At 46.5% G+C, this 25,257-nt stretch overlaps 1 protein-coding gene across 1 annotated transcript in view; it reads right to left on the bottom strand.

The window, feature by feature from the left end:
- PIK3C2B (phosphatidylinositol-4-phosphate 3-kinase catalytic subunit type 2 beta) overlaps positions 1-25,257 on the bottom strand; it is a 1,746,470-nt gene that overhangs the window by 336,659 nt on the left and 1,384,554 nt on the right. The window contains 1 exon segment of the mRNA XM_040339537.1: positions 23,523-23,632. Within this exon segment, the coding sequence (XP_040195471.1) occupies positions 23,523-23,632 (110 nt within the window).

Here is a 25,257-nt window from a genome sequence, read left to right as displayed (position 1 = left end):
AGTGGCCCTAAGGGCATCGGAGGAAGTGAAGGCCATCAGGGTGGGGACTATTGAGGAGGGCTTGGCACTATATTACACTCTGAGCTCTTCAAAATCACACTAGCAACTAAAATAGACGTACCAAATCCGAACCACTCAACGGAGCAAACTCTCAACGCTTTAAACAAAGCACTACTACAAACAGCAGATACAGTCGCTCCAAAACGCAGAGCTCTCAACCGAAAAAATAACTCAGGCTGGTTTAATGACTTTCTCACTCTACTGAAACAGGAACGCAGAAGAGCTGAAGGAGCCTGGAGGAGGAACCCATCAAAAGAAAACCTCACAAAGTACAAAACCCTCACCAAAAATTACCACAAAGCAATCTTTAAAGCCAAAAAAGACCATTTCGCAAACACCATCTCCAAAGCCATAAACCATCCACGGGAACTTTTTAAACTAGTCTCTAAGGCTATGAACCCCTCCTGTTTGGAGCCCCCTGCAAGTGAGACACAAGAATTCTGCAACGAACTATCAGACTTTTTTATCGACAAAATTGAAAAGATTCGGGCAACAGTTCAACAGAAAAAAAAACATAAACCCCACTCAGATACAGCAAGAAGAAGAAATCAACAAAACTTCGATGAATTTCGAGCTGATCCCAATTACCATCGACACCACAAAAAACATCATCAGAAGCCTCCGAGACAACACATCCCCAAACGACATCATCCCGACAAAACTCTTGAAAGAATGCACGGACATCTTGGCACCCACCATAACGCACATCATAAACCAATCATTCAGGGAAGGGATGGTTCCGGACAACCTCAAACAAGGCATAATAAAACCTCTCTTAAAGAAGCCCAACCTCGATCCGAAAGACCCCAACCAGCGCAGACCGGTAACAAGCCTGAACACGATCTCCAAGATCATGGAGAAAGCAGTAGTGCAACAGCTCCAGCCCCACCTGGACGACCACAAACTCCTAGATCCTCTACAATCAGGTTTTCGCCCAGGCCACGGCACAGAAACGGCTCTTCTCAAGATATGGGATGACGCCCTTGAAGCAGCAGATGACGGAGAATCCTGTCTCCTAGTGCTGCTGGATCTTAGTGCAGCCTTCGACACAGTAGATCACAACATATTGCTCACGCGACTCAAAGAAGTAGCAGGAGTCTCTGACGCAGCCCTACCGTGGTTCGCATCTTTCCTGGAAAATCGTACCCAGACCGTGAAACTTGGAGATTTCACATCAGAAACACGGACCATCACATGCGGAGTCCCGCAAGGATCACCCCTCTCACCTCTACTCTTCAACATCTACATCCGCCCGCTCCTCAAAATCATCAGCAGACAGGACCTGCGTTACCACTCCTATGCGGACGACACGCAGCTTTACCTTCGAATCACCAACAAAAAAGACCAATTTCTTGAACTTGGAAAGTGCCTCACACTGATCGACAATTGGATGACCGATAGCTCCCTCAAACTTAACGGATCGAAAACAGAACTACTCATCCTTCACGCAAATAAAAAATCCATTGCTAGGACCACATGGACACCACCCACCATCCTCGGACAAACCATCGCACCAAGCAAAAAAATCAAAAGTCTCGGAGTCATCTTCGACTCAGACATGACGATGGATGCACAAATAGGATCAGTCGTCAGCAGCTCTCATCATCTGCTCCGCATGCTACGTAGACTCATCCCCTTTATCCCGAAAGAAGACACGGCAGTAGTTGTCGGAACAATCATCAACTCACGACTCGACTACGCAAACTCCCTCTACTTAGGGCTACCAAAATACCAGATGGCGCGTCTACAAGTCGTCCAGAACACGGCAGCCAGACTGGTAACAGGTAAAAAGCCGTGGGAATCAGTCGCCCCAGTCTTGAGGTCCCTCCACTGGCTGTCCGTACAGGACAGGGTGACGTTCAAGACGCTCTGCCTCACCCACAAATGTTCACAGGGAAAAGCTCCTCAATACTTATGCGAGAAAATAAAACCGTACGTCACCAAGCGCATGCTTCGGTCAACCAACCAAAACTTTCTCCAAATTCCTAAATCCCGCTACAAATCGAAAGGAGAACGAAGATTCTCGGTCCAAGGACCACGGCTCTGGAATGCTCTACCCACGACCATCCGCTTGGAAGAAAACCATCGGGCATTCAGGAAAAAGCTAAAGACCCACCTCTTCTGAAAGATCTGTACTACTCTGGATGACAAGCGCCTTGAGGCGATTAAGTTCGCATTTGCTGCGCTATACAAGTTACTCACTCACTCACTCACTCATATGCCGATGACCTTCTTCTGTTCCTGAGGGATCCCGTAGAGTCGTTAAATACAGCTTTGGGCATTATGGATCAGTTCACCACATATTCTGGCCTGAAAGTTAACTGGGGGAAGTCGTCTATACTGCCTATTGATGAAGGGGCCAGGGTAAGAGCAAACCCAGATCTCCCACTTCAGTGGGTCACACAAATAACATACTTGGGGGTGAAGGTCACAGCAAACGTGATGGATTACATGACTCTCAACCTATTGCCACTCTTGACGTTCTTTAAGCAAAAAGCACTGGCCTGGCAAAAACTTCCCTTGTCACTGATTGGCAGGATTAACCTTCTAAAAATGAAAATACTCCCGGTTATACTATATTTCCTGAGGAATGCCCCGGTATGGATACCGAAGTCGTTCTTTAAGAAACTAGACAGTCTCACTAGCTCTTTTCTCTGGGCTCCTAAAATGCCGAGGGTTGGGTTGAAGGTCCTACAAGAACCATGGGGTCAAGGGGGGTTGGCACTTCCGGACTGGCGTAAGTATTACTTGGCTGGTCAGTTGGTGTTTGTCCATAGATGGCTAATCTCTGACGCAGGTGATTCAGCCACAGTGCTTGAGGCTGCTCATCTCGGATCGTATGAGTCCCTCCGGTTAGCAGTTCACAGGGGTACGGGAAGGGACCTCCCTCTAACGCTTACCATGAAAGCTACGATCAAGGCATGGGAAGAGGTGGAGAGGCTGGCCTCTCCGAGTTACCAGGGGCTCTCCCCTTCTACACCTCTGTGGATGAACCCCAAACTTCAACATTTTTATAAATTGGATGATGCACCCGGGTGGGCTTCTAAGGGGGTCAAATTGCTCGGAGATGTTACTCGGGATGGTGAACTGCTAACATTTGACCAACTGAAAGCCAAGCATGACCTTCCGAACTCACAATTTTTTCGGTATCTTAGTTTAAGACATGCATATCAGTCCCAGTTTGAGGGGAGGAGGATTGAATCTTTTCCCTCTAGATTGGAGGACCTGCTTGCGACGGAAGAACTGCCCAAAACTCTGTCAGTGTCCTACAAGGAGTTATTTAAGGCTAGCCCTCAAGGGTTACGTAAGTGCAGAGAGAGATGGGGGGTGGAGGTCCCGGGCATACAGGGAGAGGAGTGGGATGAAATGTGGGACCGTCCATTTAAATACTTAGTGGCAGCGAGAGATCGCCTAATTCAATTCAAGTTTTTACATAGGGTCTATTATACTCCGGCCAGGTTGGCATCAATATATCCATCTGTTCCTGCTGAATGTTGGAGGTGTACGTTCTCCCCTGCTGACGCACAACATGTGTTCTGGAGTTGTCCCCTAATCCAACAGTTCTGGACAGAGGTCACGGAATGTATTAAAGAGGTGCTGGGAGTCCCGGTCCCGCGGGACATAAGTGTCTGCCTACTGGGTCTGGTTGAGGAGGTGGTCCCTTCTAGGGCACACAGAACACTATTGAGTATCTTACTGTTTTATGGGAAAAAAGCCATCCTGCTCAAATGGAGGAAACCAAAGGCCCCTGAGATAGCGTTTTGGAAGGGCTTGGTGAACGCCATGCTACCATATTACAAAGCAACGTATCTGTCCCGGGGGTGTGTAGGGAAATTCGAGAAGGTGTGGAGGGCATGGTATGAATCAGAACACACGGTGGGGTAGGATGCATAATTCTGGTAAATAATTGGTCTGTGAGCTGAAGAGAAATGTACATCAGATGGGTTGGTGACTTGGTCTGCGGCATGCCGTGACGGAGGGAAATATGATTAATGACTTGAACTTGGTCTGAGGCCGGTGGGGGACGGGAGCTGAGTAGAGGGAGGGGGGGGGTGGGGGGGGGTATTGTTACTGTATTTTGTTGTGCACAGTATGCCATCTGCGATGGCACAGTATTTTGCATGTTCCCGGTCATGTTGACCGACTGTTCACCTTGGTACCTTGTCAAGGTGTGGTTTGTTCTGTTTGTATGTCCTATACAAAAATCTTTAATAAACAGAAATTTTCAAAAAAAAAAATATTTTTTTAGAAAAATCCCCTTTTTTTCTTGACTATTATCCTTACCAGACTACAGTGCCCTTAAAGTCCATGACTTGCCCCTAGGTCATTTCCTTGTTTGATTCCCCCTATGATGAGCTGACCCTCAGAAAAATTCCGGAGGGCGGCCAGTTGGTTTTTGATGAAAGTGTCTTGTTGGCTATTAGGGGCGTAGAGGGTGGCGATAGTGACCTTCGCACCGCCGATCTGGCCTCTAAGGAAAAGGAATCTGCCCTTCGGATCCGTACGGATTGCGGATAGGGTCCACGGAATTTTTGCTGAGATCAAAATCGAGACTCCCCTAGATTTGGCTTCCGAGTATGCGGAGTGGTACACCGTCGGGTAGAACCTATTTTTCAGGATTGGGAAGGCATTATCTCTGAAATGCGTCTCCTGCAGGAGAACAACATCCGCGCTCAGGTGCCTCATATTGTTGAGCAGCAGCCGCTGCTGCTCAACAATTTTAGCTAACACTAAAATTCAGCATACACTGGGGGGGGCGGCACAAGGCCACAGACATACCGGCCGGGGATCCGGAAACAGAAAGTGCGGACAGTCAGCCTGGTCAAAACAGCAGGGTAGGAGTGCTGGGTATCCCTCACGACTCACGTGCATCCGCGGTTTGTTGGGCTCTCATGCGGCCTCGAGATCTCTGGGTATGGGCAGGTTGGCTGTGACGGCCGGCAGCAGGGCCCGGACGGCCCGTCGATTTGGGAATTTGCCGCAACCAGTTCGGCACCGGGATGGGTTCTGTATCCAGGATGGCAAAGAGCTCAGGTAGGTCCTACGGCGTTCTCAGGGTGAAGGCGGTTCGGTCTGTTCGGAAGGTGACTGCCAGCGGGTACCCCCAGCGGTATGTGCAGCCGCGTCTCCTCGCCAGCTCCAGCACCGGCTTAAGCATTGCCCGTTTCTGGAGCCCAGGTCCCACGCCCTCCTCAGGATCGCCTCCTTCTGCGCGTAACGGTGCAGGCGGCATAGGACATCACGAGGCCTGGCAGGGTCTGCAGGCCTGGGGTCTAACGTACGGTGGACCCGGTCAATCTCCAGCGAGGCCGGGGGTCTCCAGGAGCTTGTGAAAAATCGCCGCAACCGTCACTGCTAGATCCTCCTGACCCGTGGCTTCGGGGATGCCCCACAGCCGCAAGTTATTTCAACGGCTACGGTCCTCCATTTCCTCCAGGTGTAGCTGCATCTTCCGGGCCTCCGCAGAATGAGATTTGCAGGCCTGTACGATGTCCCTGCTGCGTGCCTCCTCGATACGCAAAATCAGGGCCTCTATATCGGAGCACGTGGGGAGAGCCTGGAGTATGCTGCGGAGGTCTGCATCCAGTCGGGTCTGGCTCAGGGTAGGGTCTGCCATCTCTGATTGGAAAGCCGACGGTGTGCCTGTAAGGGGGTCCAGTACCTGCGAGGCTGTCGGAAGAGCCATCGGGCTCAAGGCTGGTTCCGTGTGGGATCCACGTGGTGCGGCTACAATGGCACCAGGTGAAAGGGTCACAGGGCTGCCGAAATAGGTCCGTATATTGAACTGAGATCTCCGGGGATGGTTTCTCTTGGATGCCGATCTTGTCCTGTATCCCCTAGGGGTTGTCATGCCGGGTCCACATGTGGGGAAAGTGTAGTGGCGGCCGATGTAAGCTGAGTCAGGCCAGGAGCTCCCCTAAAGCATGTCTTCACTCGGCCATTGCTAAGCCATGCCCCCCTTTTGGTGGTATTTGATCACCTCTGCGGTTTTTATTTTTTGCGCTATAAACAAAAATAGAGCGACAATTTTGAAAAAAATTCAATATTTTTTACTTTTTGCTATAATAAATATCCCCCAAAAACATATATAAAAAAAATTTCCTCAGTTTAGGCCGATACGTATTCTTCTACCTATTTTTGGTAAAAAAAAATCGCAATAAGCGTTTATCGATTGGTTTGCACAAAATTTATAGCGTTTACAAAATAGGGGATAGTTTTATGGCATTTTTATTTTTTTTACTACTAATGGCGGCAATCAGCGATTTTTTTCGTGACTGCGATATTATGGCGGACGCTTCGGACAATTTTGACAAATTTTTGGGACCATTGTCATTTTCACAGCAAAAAATGCATTTAAATTGCATTGTTTATTGTGAAAATGACAGTTGCAGTTTGGGAGTTAACCACAGGGGGCGCTGAAGGAGTTATGCTTCACCTAGTGTGTGTTTACAATTGTAGGGGGGTGTGGCTGTAGGTCTGACGTCATCGATCGAGTCTCCCTATAAAAGGGATGACACGATCGATGCAGTCGCCACAGTGAAGCACGGGGAAGCCGTGTTTACATACGGCTCTCCCCGTTCTTCAGCTCCGGGAGCGATCGCGAGGGGGCGGCTAGAAACGAATAGCCGAGCCCTCATCCCGGATCGCTCCCTGAGGCTTACCGACCGCCGCATGTACCGGGGGGGGGGGTCCCGATCGGGCACGTCGTTCTGCCTGTCCGTGCCATTTTGCCGACGTATATGTACATGCGGCGGTCGTTAAGCGGTTAAGCTTGTTTTTTGGGGAGCTTAATGTGGCTTAACGTACGAAAAAGACCTTATATGTTAACCAATTTCCTCCAAACTTCACACAGTAGAAGGCTCTATTAATGCCAACATATTCTGAAAATCAGCTCATTTGCTTAATCACACCAAAAGTTATTCACATTAAGCTTTATTTTACAATGCTAAAACATTTAATGTGAAATTGGCTTAATGTAGCTTAATGTAGCTTAACGAGCAAAAAAATGCCTTAACCTCAATCAATTGCCCTGAAACTTCGCACAGCTTAAGATCTTAACATGCCAAACCTATACTATGCGTTTCGTGCGATTTGGTGTTCCACAAGGCAAACTAGGGACATTAAGCTTGTTTTTTGGGAGCTTAACATACAAAAACGACCTTAAATGTTAACCAATTTCCCCCAAACTTCACACAATAGAAGATGCTAAAACATTTAATGTGAAATTGGCTTAATGTAGCTTAACAAGCAAAAAAATGCCTTAACCTCAATCAATTGCCCTGAAACTTTGCACAGCCCAAGATCTTGACCTTCCAAACATATCCAATAACTTTCCAGCGATTTGGTGGTTCCACAAGGCAAACTAGGGACATTAAGCTTGTTTTTTTGGGGAGCTTAATGTGGCTTAACATACGAAAAAGACCTTAAATGTTAACCATTTTCTCCCAAACGTCACACAGTAGAAGACTCTATCCATACCAACATATTCTGAAAATTTCAGCTGATTTGGTTAATCACACCAAAAGTTATTCACATTAAGCTATATTTTACAATGCTAAAACATTTAATGTGAAATTGGCTTAATGTAGCTTAATGAGCAAAAAAGTGCCTTAACCTCAATCAATTGCCTTAAAACTTTGCACAGCCTAAGATCTCAAGTTCTCAAACCTATCCCATAAGTTTCAAGCGATTGGTGTTCCACAAGGCAACTAACGACATTAAGATTCTTTTTTGGGGAGCTTAACGTACTTAAATGGTAACCAATTTCCCCCAAATTTCACACAATAGAAGGCTCTATCCATGCCAACATATTCTGAAATTCCAGCTCATTTGGTTAATCACACCAAAAGTCAGTCACATTTTACAACCCTAAAACATGTGGCTTAGTGTAAAAAGAGCATAATGCAGTGGCGTACTAAGTCGGGGGCGGAGGGGGTGTGCCGCACCAGGGGGGTGTCAGGCACCCCCTCCGTGACTAAAGACTTGGCAGAGACAGCGGGCAGCATGGCGTGGTGACAGGGAGGCAGCGGCAGCCTAGGTAACACACAGCAGGCTGAAGCCGCCTAGCTTTGCAGGGGGGGTGCGAGCCGCACCCAAGTGATACCCATCCCGTCGGCAGACCCGGGACCCAGCCGCAACGATCCCCTTCTCTGGTGGCCGTGCTGCAGCTTTGATAAGTCTCGGCTGTGACTGTCTCGCAGTCACACAACCGAGCAGAGTGAAGCTGCGCCGCCTCCCCCTCCTCCGTGTAGTCTACAAGTGCTGTGTGTGCAGCATGCGGCGCGCTGATCATCTGAGCCGAGCGAGGTGCATTACGGGTCTGAAGGGGGGTGTCTGCACTGTTGTAGGGGGGTCTGCACTGTAGGGGGGCTGTATGGTAGGGGGGAGGGTCTGCACTGTAGGGTTTTTTTTTGTAGGGGGAGGTCTGTTTTGTAGGGGAGGTCTGTTTTGTAGGGGGGGGGGGTCTAAAAAATATTGGGATAACTATACTGTTTTGTTAGTTTTTAATTATTGTGCAAATACCGTGCGAGGCAAAAAGTTGCAAGGACTGCCACTTTATTCCCTAGGGTGTCTGCTAAAAAAATATATATAATGTTTGGGGGTTCTGAGAAATTTTCTAGCAAAAAAATTATGATTTTTACATGAAGGAGAGAAGTGCCAGAATAGGCCCGGTATGGAAATGGTTAAGCTAAATGTCAATCATTACCCTTGTGGGAAACCAAAATCCATAAAAATTTCAGGATAGGGTTGGGAAGATTAAAACTTTGGTTGTGCAAAGTTTCAAAGCTATTGATTAACCACTTCAGCCCCAGAAGGATTTTCCCCCCTATTGGCCAGGCCATTTTTTGCGATACTAGACTGCGTCGATATATCCAACTGCATGGTCGTGTGATGTTGTACCCAAACAAAATTGATGTCCTTTTTTCCCACAAATAGATCTTTCTTGGTATTTGCTCATCGCTGCGGTTTTTATTTTTTGCGCTACAAACAAAGAATTTTATTTTTATTTTTTAACTTTTTGCTATAATAAATATCCCCCAAAAATGTTTTACAAACAATTTCTTCATCAGTTTAGGCCAATATGTATTTTTCTACATATTTTTGGTAAAAAAAAAAAAAGAAAAATAGCAATAAGTGTATATTGTTTGGTTTGGGCAAAAGTTATAGCATTTACAAAATAGGGAATAGATTTATGGCATTTTTATTTATTTATTTTTTACTAGTAATATCAGTGAGCTGCGATTTTTACCGGGACTGCAACATTATGGCGGACAGATTGTACACTTTTGACACTTTTCTGGAACCATTGACATTTATAAAGCAAACAGTGCTATAAAAATGCACTAATTACTGTGCAAATCTCACTGGCAGGGAAGGGGTTAACACAAGGGGTTAAATGTATCCTTAGTGTGTTTCTAACTGTGAGGGGATGGGAATGACCAGAAGGTGAGCCAGATCTTTGTTCCTCCTTAGTAGGAATATACATTCTGTCTCTCCTCCCCTGTCAGAACAGAGATTTGTGTGTTTACACACACAAATACCCATCCTGGCTCTCATGCCTGCGATTGCTGGTTGCGGTGGCGAACGCTCCTGCTGGCCATGCGCATTGGGTCCCTCACCGTGCAGTGGGCACACGCCTGCTATGGCTCTTAACCACTTAACCCCCGGACCATATTGCTGGTCAAAGACCAGAGTACTTTTTGAGATTCGGCACTGCGTTGCTTTAACTGACAATTGCGCAGTCGTGCGACGTGGCTCCCAAACAAAATTGGCGTCCTTTTTTTTCTCACAAATAGAGCTTTCTTTTGGTGGTATTTGATCACCTCTGCGGTTTTTAGTTTTTGCGCTATAAACAAAAATAGAGCGACAATTTTGAAAAACATGAATATTTTTTTACTTTTTGTTGTAATAAATACCCCCCAAAAATATATATATATAAAAAAAAAAAAATTTCCTCAGTTTAGGCCGATACGTATTCTTCTACATATTTTTTCGTTAAAAAAAAATCGCAATAAGCGTTTATTGATTGGTTTGCGCAAAAGTTATAGCGTTTACAAAATAGGGGGTATTTTTATGGCATTTTTATTAATATTTTTTTTTACTAGTAATGGCGGCGATCATCGATTTTTTTCGGTACTGCGACATTATGGCGGACACTTCGGACACTTTTGACACATTTTTGGGAGCATTGGCATTTTTATAGCGATTAGTGCTATAAAAATGCATTGGATTACTATAAAAATGCCACTGGCAGTGAAGGGGTTAACACTAGGGGGCGGGGAAGGGGTTAAGTATGTCCCTGGGTGTGTTCTTACTGTGGGGGGGGGGTGGCCTCACTAGGGGAAATCACTGATCTTCTGTTCATACATTGTATGAACAGAGGATTAGCATTTCCCCCCCTGACAGGACCGGGAGCTGTGCACGATCCCACTGGTCCTTGCTGTCTTCTGGGACCTGTGTGTCTCCCAGAAGACAGCGGGGGGACGGAGAAAGCGCCGTACCTGGCGTAGATATCCGCGGCTACTGCGGCTATCTATGCCCAGGAGTGGAAGCAAAATATCTGTATTAGACACAGTGCTGGGACAAGGCCATTTGGTGCCCAGGGCGAAGATGGCAAAGATTGCTTTTGGTGGGTGGTGGGGTGTTAAACCTGCTATGCCAGTCCAGTGTTCCTGCAGGACTTGGTTCTCATGCTGACCAAGAAGTTGTTATTTATGTTTTGTTTTTTTTCCTTTTCCCCTTACAAATGTCAATGTATTGCACAAATTTTATTGAATGTTTTTCTGTGCTCTTGCTCATGTTAGATGGTCCCTCCATTGCCCGGTGGACCTCGCACCTCCTCCGGTCAGTCTCTGTTGGGACCCCCGGGGGACATGTGACTCCCACCGGATATACTGTGATTTCCCTATGTGCTCCCTGTAACTGTGTGGAGGCGTTGGTATGCCCCGAACTGATGGCCACCTCCCAGCTTTTGGGGGGGCGGTCTTGTTGTCCCTGTTCTCATCATACCTACCCATGGCATCCCTTAAGATAGTAACTTGGAACGTGCGCGGTCTGGGTGACCGCGTTAAACGTTCGGCAGTCCTTTCCCATTTGAAATCCCAACGTGCAGATGTTTCCATTTTGTTAGAGACGCATTTAGTGGGGCAAAAACAGCTGTGCCTTAAAAAAGCCTGGGTGGGGTGGGTTTATCAGGCCCCCCACACCTCTAACTCCCGCGGGGTGGCGGTGCTGGTGGCAAGATCACAGCAGTTCCAGCTCCACGAGTTACAGTCAGATCCCCAGGGCCGCTACTTATTTTTGCATGCCACCATTGGAGGCCTTGAGATACTTCTCCTTGCCTTTTATATCCCTCCCCCTTTTCAATTTGAGGCCCTTCAGCGGGGGGTAGCTTATATGGCTCTGCATCCATCAGTGCCTGCCGTTTGGGCAGGTGACTTTAATATGGTCATTTCCCCGTCCCTGGACAGATTGGGTCCAAGCGCCCCGGTGGGTCCCTCGCCGGGGATCACTAGATTTGGTAGGTTTCTGACTGAGTTTGCCCTAACCGACACCTGGCGACATAGGCACCCGACTCAACTAGGATTTTCCTGTTTCACCCCCTCCCGCGCAGTAATGTCCCGCCTAGACCTTATCCTTGTAACCCCCTCCCTTCTCCCGCATCTCTCCGACGTAGGATTTGACACTAGGTCACTTTCCGATCACTCCCCATATTGGGTCAAACTCAAGCTCCCGTCGCCCCCTGTGGCCCAGACCTGGCGCCTTAACCCATTCTGGTTGAGTGTCCTCCCTGACCTGGACTCCGTCGGGGCTGAATGGGACCGCTTCTTTACTACAAATGACGGTTCTGCCGCGGCGGGTTCTGTTTGGGAGGCGTTTAAGCTCCACGTGCGCATGATCCTATCCTCTCGCATTAATAGACACAAGGCCTCGTCCAGGTCGCTGCTCCGCCAGGCGGAGGAGCAGCTTGGGTCCCTCGAGCAGGCCTTCCGTACCGACCCGTCGGATAATACCGCTTCCCAACTTCCACTACAGATTAGGCTAACGGACCAACTGCATCTTGAAAAAGCGTGTCAGGGTATTTTTTTCAGTAAACAGCGTATGTACGAACATGGTGAGCGAGCCGGTCGGCTCCTTGCTTATATGGCACACCTGGAACACAAGCCCCCATGTGGTTCTGTCCCTCCGTGCGTCGTGCGGGGCTCTACTATCGGACCCTGACCAGGTGGCAGACGAATTTAGGTCGTTCTACTCAAAGCTGTACACCTCCACTTCACAACATACCGCGGAGGAGCTCACTGCTTTTCTGCGGGATGTCACCTTCCCCACGTTATCTGCGGATCAGGTATCTATGCTGGAAGCTCCCATCACCGCTGTATGTGTGGAGACGGCCATGGCAAGCCTCCCCACCTCTAAAACTCCGGGCTCCGACGGGCTTCCCCTCGAATTCTACAAACACTTTCAGGACACTCTTGTTCCTAGTCTGTGCGCGCTTTACAATCATGTCTTTGACACGGGCACGCTCCCCCCCACCATGTGCGAAGCTTTCATTGCTTTGATCCCTAAGCCTGGCAAGGACCCCTTGCTCCCCGAATCCTACCGTCCCATCTCACTCCTCCAACTGGATGTGAAAATCCTAGCCAAAATCCTTGCCCTGCGTCTCAATAAAATCATAACAAGCTTGATACACCCTGACCAGACCGGGTTCATGCCCAATAAAAACACTGCCTTTAACCTTCGCAGGCTGCACATGAATCTTCAGGCTCAGCATGCGGAGGTGGGCACCAGAGTGGTAGTTAGCCTAGACGCTGCCAAGGCCTTCGATTCGGTCGAGTGGAAGTACCTATGGGAGTGCCTCGGCAGATTCGGGTTCAGTCCCCGTTTTGTGAAGTGGCTTCAACTTCTTTATCATGCCCCCACAGCGCGTATTAGAGTCAACGGTAGAACCTCCTCTCCTTTTCCCTTGTCTCGCGGCACTCGTCAGGGTTGTCCTGTTTCGCCTATGCTCTATGCCCTCGCTGTGGAGCCCCTTAGTATAGCCCTGCACTGTCACCCCGGGATCAATGGGTTGCGTTGCGGTCGGGTTAATGAGCTTCTCAGCCTTTACGCCGACGATATGCTCCTCTACTTATCGGATGCGGGTCCTTCGCTTCAAACAGCTCTCCAAGTTATATCACAGTTCGGAGAATACTCGGGTTTGCAGATTAATTGGTCAAAGTCCCATATCCTTCCCCTGGACCTCGGCCCTCCCACTGCGGCGCAGGCGGCCCTCCCGTTGGTGCGAACGGACGTCATTAAGTATCTGGGTGTCCTTGTCACTAGGTGCCCCCAAGACTATATACGCCTCAATATTGAGCCATTGTTTCATACCCTGAAAACCAAAACACAAGCATGGTCCCGCCTCCCCCTCAGAGTTATGGGCCGCATAAGCCTAGTTAAAATCATTCTCCTCCCTAAGCTGCTCTACGCCTTTTGGCATGCCCCGCTGTATATCCCCCCCCGTATTTTTAAATCCATGGAATCCATTGTCAACTCGTTTATATGGGGCTCCTCCAGGCACAAGTTGCCGTGGCGGGTACTGAAGTGCCCCTCCAGTCATGGCGGCGCTTCGGTCCCCGATCTGTTCCTCTACTACGTTGCATCCCAGCTTTCCCACTTTTACTATATTCACCACTCGGACAGGGGGCGCTATCTGGCCATGGTTTGCTCTAAGGCCCCTGGCCCGGTCTCGCACCCCTTTCAGATCCTCTTCTGTGTACCCCGCGGCTTCCGGCGGACGGGTGACAGGAGTCAAATACTCTTCCATCACCGTAAAATATGGCACATTGCCCTGTCGGCTGGCGAAGCTCCGTCCCCGCACTCTCACACACCCCTCTGGGATAATCCTCTCTTGCCCGAGCTGGCCATGGTCCCAGACCATGGTCTTTGGGTTAGGAGCGGAATTATCTACCTCACACAGGTCGTAGCCAACGGCTCGGTCAAGACTTTTCAGTCTCTTAAAGACACCCACTCCCTAGCTAACCATATGCTTTTTAGGTATCTTCAACTCCGTCACGCACTTACCACTCAGTTCGGTACTGATATCCCAGTGCTTGAGATCCCGCTGCCAGTTGACATTGTGCTGGGTTCAGACCCCAAGAAACTGATTTCACAACTTTATTTATATCTCCTCGTACCTTCGGCGACTGACACTCTCCAGCGGACAAAGTCCCGTTGGGAATCCGATCTGGGGGCGGTGTCGGCGGAGGACTGGGACGAAGTCCTTGTTAATTGTAGATTAGTCTCCCCCAAAATCTCTGACCGCCTCACCCAACTTTACATCCTACACCAGTCGTACCTCACCCCATACCGAATCTCGAAGTTTAGGCCGGGTAGTAATCCCAACTGCCCGGGCTGTGATTTCCCCAACGCCTCCTTTTACCATCTCATCTGGGACTGTCCCTGTGTGCAAGGGTTTTGGACCCAGGTGGTCCAATTTCTCCACGATCGCATGGGCTCCCCGCTCTCTCTAAGCCCCCGTCAATGTTTACTTGGGCTCTTTTCGCTGTCTGAGGCCGAGAAGTATCTTAATGTCTTTCTGCAAGAGACGTTATTCCTGGCCAGGCTTCAGATAGCGAAAACGTGGATGCGGGGCCCCCCCCTACCCTTCAGCAATGGATCAGAGCTGTTAATGCTCCTCTGCCCTACAAAAAGCTTCTCTATGTTCACAGGGGTTGTCCCGACAAATACCATAAGGTCTGGGATAGATGGTTGGGAGAAGCCTCCACTTGTGTTGCTCCAGATGAATAAAGTCACGTACGACTTCCTTTTCCATACCCCTGGAACCCGACCTGTATGCTTGCTATATCCCCGATTGTTGTTTTGCAATTGCACAGATTATTAGCCCTTTATTTTACTGTGTCTGTTGTATCTATACGGATGATAATGACATTGTATTTTATCCTTGCTTGTGGTGCATGTTGCACCGTTTTACACCCCTTTTTTGTAACTCGTTTATATTATGCTCAATAAACAACGTTTTGATTTAAAAAAAAAAAGAAAAAACTAAAGGGTTATAATAAGGGGTTCAACAGAGGAACATTTATTTTTGCCTTGTCATGGTTGCTTTAACTCTCTTCACCTGCAAATCCAAGTTCATCCCTATAGAGATGTTACAATTGATACAATGTTTCAATTTAACTTTTTTGTGAAGTGTTTGTTGATAATCTTTGCCAGCCTGCTTCTTTTTTTATTTATTTTGACAGCTGCTCCTGAATTGTTGGGGACTGAGACAGGGAAGAGCAAAATATAGCTTAATGTGAATAACTTTTGGTGTGATTTACCGAATAAGCTGAAATTTTCAGAATTTGTTGGCATGGATAGATTCTTCTATTGTGTGAAGTTTGGGGGAAATTGGCTAACATGTAAGGTCTTTTTTGTACGTTAAGCTAAATTAAGCTCCTCAAAAAAAGGAGCTTAATGTAGCTAATTTGCCTTGTGGAACACCGAATCACATGAAACTTCTTGGGTAGGTGAGATCTTGGGCTGTGCAAAGATTTAGGGCAATTGATTGAGGTTTAGGCACTTTTTTGCTTGTTAAGCTACATTAAGCTACATTAAGCCAATTTCACATTAAGGGGCAGATTCACAAAGATCTGCCCCGGCGCAGCGTATCTGAGATACGCTACGCCGCCGTAACTTACTTTGGTTTGCTTCTAATCCAGAAAGAATTTGCGCCATAAGTTACAACGGCGTAGTCTATCTCTGGCGGCGTAACGGCGCGTAATTCAAATCGGCGAGTAGGGGGCGTGTTTCATTTAAATGAAGCGCGTCCCCGCGCCAAACGAACTGCGCATGCGCCGTCCCTAAAAATTCCCGCCGTGCATTGCGCTAAATGACATCGCAAGGACGTCATTTTTTTGACGTGGACGTAAATTACGTCCAGCCCGATTCACGGACGACTTACGCAAACGACGGCCATACTTAACATTGAGTATGCCACCAAATAGCAGCTTCAACTATACGCCGAAAAAATGCGACGTAAAAAAATGCGACGGCCGCTCGTACGTTCGTGGATCGTCGGAAATAGCTAATTTGCATACTCGACGCGGAAAACGACTGGAACGCCACCCAGCGGACGCCGAAGTATTGCATCTAAGATCCGAAGGCGTACGAAGACGTACGCCTGTCGGATCTAACCCAGATGCCGTCGTATCTTGTTTTGAGGATTCAAAACAAAGATACGACGCAGGAAATTTGAAAGTACGCCGGCGAATCAGTACTCTCTTTGTGGATCTGCCCCTAAATGTTTTAGCATTGTAAAATATAGCTTAATGTGAATAACTTTTGGTGCGATTAATCAAATGAGCTGAAATTTTCAGAATATGTTGGTATGGATAGTGTTTTCTACTGTGTGAAGTTTGGGGAGAAATGGTTAACATTTAAGGTCTTTTTCGTACGTTAAGTCACAGTAAGCTCCCAAAAAAACAAGCTTAATGTCCCTAGTTTGCCTTGTGGGGCACCAAATCGCACGAAACACATAGGATAGGTTTGGAAGGTCGAGATCTTGGGATGTGCAAAGTTGATTGAGGTTTAGGGACTTTTTTGTTCGTTAAGCTACATTAAGCCATTTTCACATTAAATGTTTTAGTATATCCCTTTTTTTGTCATACTTACCTGTAAAATCCTTCTCCTCAGGGCAATTGATTGAGGTTAAGGCACTTTATTGCTCGTTTTGAGCCAATTTCACATTAAATGTTTTAGTATTGTAAAATATAGCTTAATGTGAATAACTTTTGATGTGATTAACCAAATATGCTGACATTTTCAGAATATGTTGAATGAAGTTTGGTGGAAATTGGTTAACATTTAACATATTTTTCGTTCGTTAAGCCACATTAAGCTCCCCAAAAAACAAGCTTAATGTCCCTAGTTTGCCTTGTGGGACACCAAATCGCACAAAACTTCTTGGATAGGTTTGGGTAGTTAAGATCTTAGGATGTGCAAAGTTTCAAGACAATTAATTGAGGTTAAGGTACATTATGGTACGTTAAGCTCTGTTTTAGCATTGTAAAAAATAGCTTAATGTGAATAAATGTTGGTGTGATAACCCAAATGAGCTGAAATTTTTAGAATATGTTGACATGGATATGATCTTCTATTGTGTGAAGTTTGGGGGAGATTAGTTAACATTTAAGGTCTTTTTTGTACGTTAAGCTACATTAAGCTCCCAAAAAAAAACAAGCTTAATGTCCTTAGTTTGCTTTGTGGAAAACCAAATAGCACAAAACTTATAGGATAGGTTTGGGTAGTTGAGATCTTGGGATGTGCAAAGTTTCAGGGCAATTGATTGAGGTTTAGGCACTTTATTGCTTGTTAAGCTACATTAAGCCATTTTCACATTAAATGTTTTAGTATATCCCCAAAAAAATCCTATTTTCTTTTTCATACATCATGAGACACAGTAAGGCTAATATTCATTACCTGCTGGGATGTCGCAGAGCAATAGCCTTGAGGGGAGGGAGACACCCTGCCAAACAATAGCCATCAGTTTTTATACGGCAGCCCCCAGTACAAAAGCCAAATTCTCGACTGCTCGAACATCAACTTGATAACATTTTGTACACGTATGCACTGAAGACCAGGTAGCAGCCTTACAAATCTGAGCCACAGATACCTGATGGAAAAAAGCCCAGTAGGTTCCTACTCCCCTAAAAGGGAGGAGCTTTTTGTTTCAGTCTGATCCTTGGATGTCCGCAGATCTAGACAAATCAACCTTGACTGCCCGGGCGACGTCCAAAGGATGCAGCTGTTTTTCTTCCGCCGAACGAGGCTAAGAGAAAAAAAGGCGGCAAAATGTCCTAATTTAAATGAAAGGCCGACACCACTTTTGGCAAAAAGGATGGAAGGATCAAGTACGGTTCCCTGCATGAAAGGGCTGTCAACGCAGACACCCTTCTAGCCGAGGTGATAGCAATCAGGAAGGCTAGCTTGCGTGAAAGCAAGTCTAGTGGAATTTCCGTAATGGGTTCAGATGGTTGTTTCTGTCCAGCACCAAGTTCAAGTCTCAAGGACACATGGGTGACCTAATAGGGGGAAGCAAACGAGTTGCCCCCTGCATAAAGGTTTGGATCAGTGAATGGGAGGCTAAGGGCCTTAGGAAGAATACCGATAGGGCCGAAACTTGACCTCTGATTGTACTCAAAGCCAATTTGATTTCTACAGCTGACTGTAGAAAAAAAGAGAATTTTCCCAATCACGTATTTCCGTGGATGCCATTTTTTGGCTTCACACCAAGCAAAACAAGCCTTCCAGACTGTGACGGTATTGGTATGATATCCCCGTCAAAGTCTTCCCTTCTCCCCATAAAGATAATCACCCAATATTCCACGAGGAGGGATATTCCTGGGATCGCCCAATAAGCCACACATGCCAAGCTTACTGCTGGAACAAGACAGACTTTAATGGTTTTCTTCTCAGCTTTTTATACAGTCCAAGACATTCAAGCAACAATGAAATCTCCACCCCCCCTAATCACACACTAAGGCTAATTACTAAAACATTCTAGACAGGTCGGCACCGACCGACAATTATCATGTCTAATCACTGCACATTCCTTAAACAGCATAACAACAAACCACCTTCACACACTGAGTTTCCTAGGCAGACGTTTCGTCTGCATCCAGTTTGACACCTATTAACACCTCTGAGCATCACTAGGTTTTTAGACAGCGTTATCACACAATTAAAGGCCTTTCAAAAGCTAGCCTTATTTAACATATGAACAGTCTTTACAGAGAGAGACACATGAAAACACCTGTTACCTCTAACCCACAGCATTAAATTAGCAGGGAGAATTAGACTGAAGCATATAGGCAAAAAGTCCTTCACAATGGCCCCCCTTTTTCTCCCTGCTTCGGCAACTCGGTTGGACCTTTCCTGGTCCAGGAGGGTTGACGGGTTCCGAGCTTTTAGTCCGAGGTTAACTCCGTTTGGCGTGACAATCCATCGGCATTCCCGTTTTGCTTGCCTGGGCGATAATGAATCGTAATGTCATAGGGCTGTAAGGCCAAGCTCCAGCGTAGCAAACGGGCGTTGTCCCCTGAAAGCCACACCAAGGGGTTATGATCGGTGATGAGAGTGAAAGCCCGGCCATAAAGGTAAGGTGTGAGCTTTTTGAGTGCCACCGGGTCAGATCACACGCCGGTCAGTCCCCAAGTCTTTGTGCAATCTGCAGAGTCACCAGAAGTCAGTGTGAAGACGGCGAATGGGTCTGTGCGCCGCCATCTAGGTGTCCCGCTATGGGAGGGGGCAGGTTATGGCTCTGAAGTGACAATCACAGGAGATTCATAAAAAGAAAAAGTTATATTTGTTGAAATGCTGTAGCACTGGTGCTCAGAGTCCGGGGGGGGGGATCAGTGCCCCATGGGGTCAGCCACCCTCTTCTCCCTCCGCAGCCGCCGGTTCTCCTCTTGGAGCTTCTCCAGCTCCATCTCCAGTTCATGGAGCCTGGGGGGGTCAGCCTGCTGTGACCTCAGGTGGTTGTTCTCCTCCTCCATGCGGCTTATGCACTCCTCCAGCTCTATGTACTCACGGATCAGCTCCTGCTTGCTCATGTCCTGCAGGCTCTCCACGTGGTCCTTCATCATCAGGAACTGGGTGGTGGTGTAAGGGGCCACCGGTGGGCCCTTGGCGAACATCTCGGCCCGCATCTGGGACGCCCGCTGCGACTCCCTCTCCTCCAGTCGCTTCTTCTCCTCCCAGGTCAGCTTGTTATACGGCTTCCAGGACCTCTTCTTCTTGGGGGGTAGCCGGCGGTGCCTCTTTCTGCCCAGCTCCCTCCAGGGCCCCTCCGGCTCATGGCTGTCGCCCATGACCAGCTGACAATGGTGTTCCCTGTTGTCCGTAATAACAGATTGTACCGTGAGGACTTCGTAAAGGGTGTCCAATGGTTCTTCCGGACCCAGCTCCTGGGGATCCCAAGCCGAGTCTACACAATGGGCTGCTGCTGGTGGGCGGTACCCAGGTTGAGACCAATTTGACCTGGTGTTGTCATTCAGGGGGCAATTCTGCTTGAAGTGACCCAGCTGTTTGCACCGGAAGCAGCATTGTTCGTTGTCCTCCTGGCGTGGATAGCGAGGGCTAGATGTCATCGCTCTGATTAGGAGGTTGGTATCTAGCGGCTGGTGGGTGTGAGGACGCCGTTGGTCATGGAGGTTGTACCCGTGGTGTGACCTGGTTTGTCTTGCGAGTATCCGCATATTCATCCACCAACTTCGCGGCCTCTGGTAGAGTCATGGGCCTGCGATCTCTCACCCAATCTTTGACATCCGTCTGGATGTGATTGTAAAATTGCTCCAGGAGCATTAGTTGCAAAATGTCCTCTGCGGTGGTGGCCTGGCTGCTGTTAACCCAGTTAGAGGCCGACAGGGATAACTGGCATGCCCATTCCACGTAAGAGTCTTCCGTGGTTTTGCGTGAGTCCCTGAACTTCTGTCAGTGGGACTCTGGGGTTACTGCATAACGAGCCAGGAGCACTTCTTTAACCCGGGCGTAGCTATGGATATCCTGATCTGGCACGGTCCGGAAAGCATCAGAAGCTTTGCCTGACAGTTTGCCTGACAATATTGCAACCCACTCTCTTCTAGCTATTCGGTGCAGGTTACATTGTCGCTCAAAATCTGCCAGGTAGTTATCAATCTCACAGTCCTTTTCATCAAAAGCTTTAAAAGCGCTAAACGGAATATTCCTTGCGTCTGCTGTGCTGTACTCACTGTTTGGAGAATGTGCGGCTGCTTGTTGGACTGCTGCCAGTTTTAACTGTAGTTCTGCATCTCTTATTTGTTTAGCCTTCTGTAGCTCTGCGTCTCTTATTTGTTTAGCCTCCTCCGCTAACAGGTCCATCACTTTCAGCACCACATCCGCCGTTGGGTTCGGACCGAACCATGCTAGCTTCTCTCTCATTAGCTTGTTGGCTGGCGATTCCTCTTCCTGAATCACTGGTGTCTCCATCTCTTGTACTGCTGGCGTTGCTGCAATCCTGTCCTCCTGGTCTATCTCCATTAATTCTGCTATGATGACCCGCTTGGTTTTGTTGCTAGCAATCCTTCCACGAACTTCCAGTAGTTCTTGCAGTGTCTGCTTGGAATCCGGGTGTAAAGGAGAGTAAAAGGGAAAATCCCGCTGCTGCCAACCAATTGTGACGGTATTGGTATGATATCCCCGTCAAAGTCTTCCCTTCTCCCCATAAAGATAATCACCCAATATTCCACGAGGAGGGATATTCCTGGGATCGCCCAATAAGCTACACATGCCAAGCTTACTGCTGGAACAAGACAGACTTTAATGGTTTTCTTCTCAGCTTTTTATACAGTCCAAGACATTCAAGCAACAATGAAATCTCCACCCCCCCTAATCACACACTAAGGCTAATTACTAAAACATTCTAGACAGGTCGGCACCGACCGACAATTATCATGTCTAATCACTGCACATTCCTTAAACAGCATAACAACAAACCACCTTCACACACTGAGTTTCCTAGGCAGACGTTTCGTCTGCATCCAGTTTGACACCTATTAACACCTCTGAGCATCACTAGGTTTTTAGACAGCGTTATCACACAATTAAAGGCCTTTCAAAAGCTAGCCTTATTTAACATATGAACAGTCTTTACAGAGAGAGACACATGAAAACACCTGTTACCTCTAACCCACAGCATTAAATTAGCAGGGAGAATTAGACTGAAGCATATAGGCAAAAAGTCCTTCACACAGACCTTATGCTATATCTTTCTAGTGACAGCTTTTCTAGCATTTTACTAGGGTAGATCCCACTGGTCCCGAGATGTCACAGTCCTTTAACACCCTGGCTTCAATAGCCATGCCATCAAATTTAGAGACTGTAAATTGAGGTGGGATGTAGGACCTTGAGACAGTAGATCGGGGTGCTGTAGAAGCGTCTATAGTCCGTCTATTGTTAGCAGTGGCGGCTGGTGAAGTTTTAGGATGTGGGGGCGCAAGACCCCACCCCTCCACGATTGGCCCCTCCCACTTCTTGTACATCCATCCACCTTTCCGTAATTTTCCTTTCCTGATGCATCTTCATGGCAGCACACAGCTGCCCACCCTGTTGTTCAATGATGATATATACGGAGAATGATGTCGGGTGTCTCCCTTTCAGATTTATAGCTAACCAATCCTGTCAGGTTGTGGGGGCGGAGTCACAACCCAGTGTGTGCTGCCATGAAGATGCGTCAGGAAAAGAAAATTACGGAAAGGTGAGTATACAATTTTCCATTTTTTTCCCCAAAAAAACGTGTTAAAAAATCCGTGCGAGATAAAAAGTTGCAACGACCGCCATTGAATTCTCTATGGTCTTTGCTAAAAAAAATATATATAATGTTTTGGGGTTCTATGCAATTTTCTAGAAAGTAAATGATAATTTTTACATGCAGGAGAGAAATGTCAGAATTGGCCTGGGTGCTCCAGAACACCTGAAGGTGCTCCCTGCATGTTGGGCCTCTGTATGTGGCCAGGCTGTGTAAAAGTCTCGCACATGTGGTAACGCCATACTTGGGAGTAATACCAGAATGTCTTTTGGGGTGTAATTTGTGGTATGCATATGCTGTGTGTGAGAAATAACCTGCTAATATAATAATTTTGTGAAAAAAAAATAAAAAAATCTAGATTTTGCAAAGAATTGTGGGAAAAAAAGACAACTTCAAAAAACTCACCATGCCTCTTTCTAAATACCTTGGAATGTCTTCTTTCCAAAAAGTGGTCATTTGGGGGGGTATTTGTACTTTTCTGGCACATGCCAGACCCTAACATTAGGGTCTCAAGAAATTAGATAGTACTTTAGGTGTGATCAATTTTCAGATAATGGCACCATAGCTTGTGGACTCTATAACTTTCACAAAGACCAAATAATATACACCAATTTGTACTTATTTTTACCAAAGATATTTAGCAGTATAAATTGTGGCCAAAATGTATGAATTACTAAAATTCTTTACTTGAGAATTTTTAATAATTACTAATTTGATAATTTTTCTTCGCTTCTGTTATAAATTTTTTTTTTTTACAGAATTTTCAGTCTTTTTTCTTTTATAGCGCAAAAAATAAAAAACCCAACGGTGATTAAATACCACCAAAAGAAAGCTCTATTTGTGTGAAAAAAAGGACACACATTTCATATGGGTACAGTGTTGTATGACTGAGTTATTGTCATTCAAAATGTGAGAGCACCGTGGTTAAAGCACTTCAATTTAAATTGATTGACAAGAAACACTGTAGAAGGACAAGGGTAGAATTAGCCCAATCCTGGATGGAGTTGGAGCACATTGAACCAACTTGTTCATCTGTTTAATCTCTATGAATTCATGAACCTGTAAATACGCTATACATTGAACTCTATAACACTTGCTCATATATATTAAAAGGGATTAGTCAAGAGATTCTATACATAGTTTTTTTGATTACCGAGTGAAATAGGTTGTAGCATCAGCTTCAGAATCTTGTGGGCGCAAGGCATCATACACATACTTCAAATCCTGCAGATCAGATAGCTCTGGAATACCACATGACAACATCTAAAAGGCAGAAACAGATAACAAGCCCTAAAGTGATTGTAAATGCTCATTAAAACAAAACACCAAACATGTTTTACTTGCCTGCTCTATGCAATGGTTTGCACGGAGTGGCCCCAAACCTCCTCTTCTGGGATTCCCCAGCCAACACTCTTGGCTCCTTCTCTTCTTGGCGTGCCACCATGAGAAGCAGCTTTCTATGGTGACACATCTTCGGGCTCGACCCCCCAGCTGGACTGTTGGCGTCTACAGACACACACAGCATGGCTCAGCCCCATCCCCTGCTCCCTCCTCTAATGATTTGACTGACAGCAGCATGATCCACTGGCCCCTGCTGGTCTCAGCCAAGCCTGTGAGAGCAGCAGGAAGCGAGAGAAGTGAAGCCACACACAGCGCTGGATTGATACAGGACTCAGGTATTGGGGGGGGGGGGGGGGCTGGGGGTGACTGATGTTGTAAGGTTTTTGTCTGCATTAGGTTAAAAAAACCTTAAGCCTATACAGCCACTTTAACTAAAACTAAGCTTAGAAGTACAGGCAGAGAAGGCGGACCTTTGTGTAGAAAGTATATTCTGAAGCAAGGGTAGGCAATTTTTTCGAAGTGCTGGCATTGTAAAAAAAAATTGCCAACTTCACACACTCAATCACAATTTTATTTTTTATTTTTTAAAGTAAATGCTGTAAACTACTTGAGTAATAGTGATAAATTAACAACCTGCACTTTCATGCCTCTGATCAGCCCCAATTCACACACCTTCAATATATATATATATATACACACACACACACAGTTGTGCTCAAAAGTTTGATACCCTGGCATTAATATTGTAAAGGTGACCTTCCTGTTCGCCCCCTCCCCCCTCAAGAGGCTTTCTCCACACCAGGGAGAAAGCCTTGCATTACTGTGTGTAGTTACAGACAGAAGAACACTAAATAAGGACATTTAAAAGCAAAATTTAAGGATGAGGTAAGTGAAGGAGGACTGCACTAAGGTAAAGGAAGCTATTTAGGGATTTTTTTTTTTTTTTACCTTTACAACCCCTTTAAGCATAGCAATCACACAAAGACATTTATTATCACATATGGTTTAAAAAAGTATCCAAAAAACCTAATAACAGAAATCACCCAAATGGCCCTGATAAAAAGTTTACATACCCTGGAATGTTAGGCCTTGGTACAGACACAGAAGGTGACACACAAGTTGAAATGGCACCCAAAAGGTTAATTTCCCAAATTTTGGGCTTTTTAAATCACAATTAGTGTCTGTGTATAAATAGTCAATGAGTTTGTTAGCTCTCACATGGATGCACCAATCAGGCTAGACACTGAGCCATGAGGAGGTAGAAAAGAACAGTGAAAAGACCTGCGTAACAAGGTAATGAACCTTTACAAAAAGGATATAAAAAGATATCCAAAGCCTTGAATATGCCAGTCAGTACTGTTCAATCACTTGATAACAAGTGGAACATTTTGGGATCTCTTGATACCAAGACATGGTCAGGTAGGTCAAGAAAGATTTCAGCCACAACAAAGCTGGTGTGGTTGTTTTTAAGGAGCACAATACGATGATACTTATACAAAAAAGAGCCGCATGGTCAAGTTGCCAGAAAAAAGCATTTACTGTACAAG

This window comes from Rana temporaria, chromosome 2 (assembly GCF_905171775.1).
Source record: "Rana temporaria chromosome 2, aRanTem1.1, whole genome shotgun sequence".
NCBI lineage: Eukaryota > Metazoa > Chordata > Amphibia > Anura > Ranidae > Rana > Rana temporaria.
Note: the sequence above shows the minus strand (reverse complement) of the source record. Positions and strands in the feature narration are given on the sequence as shown.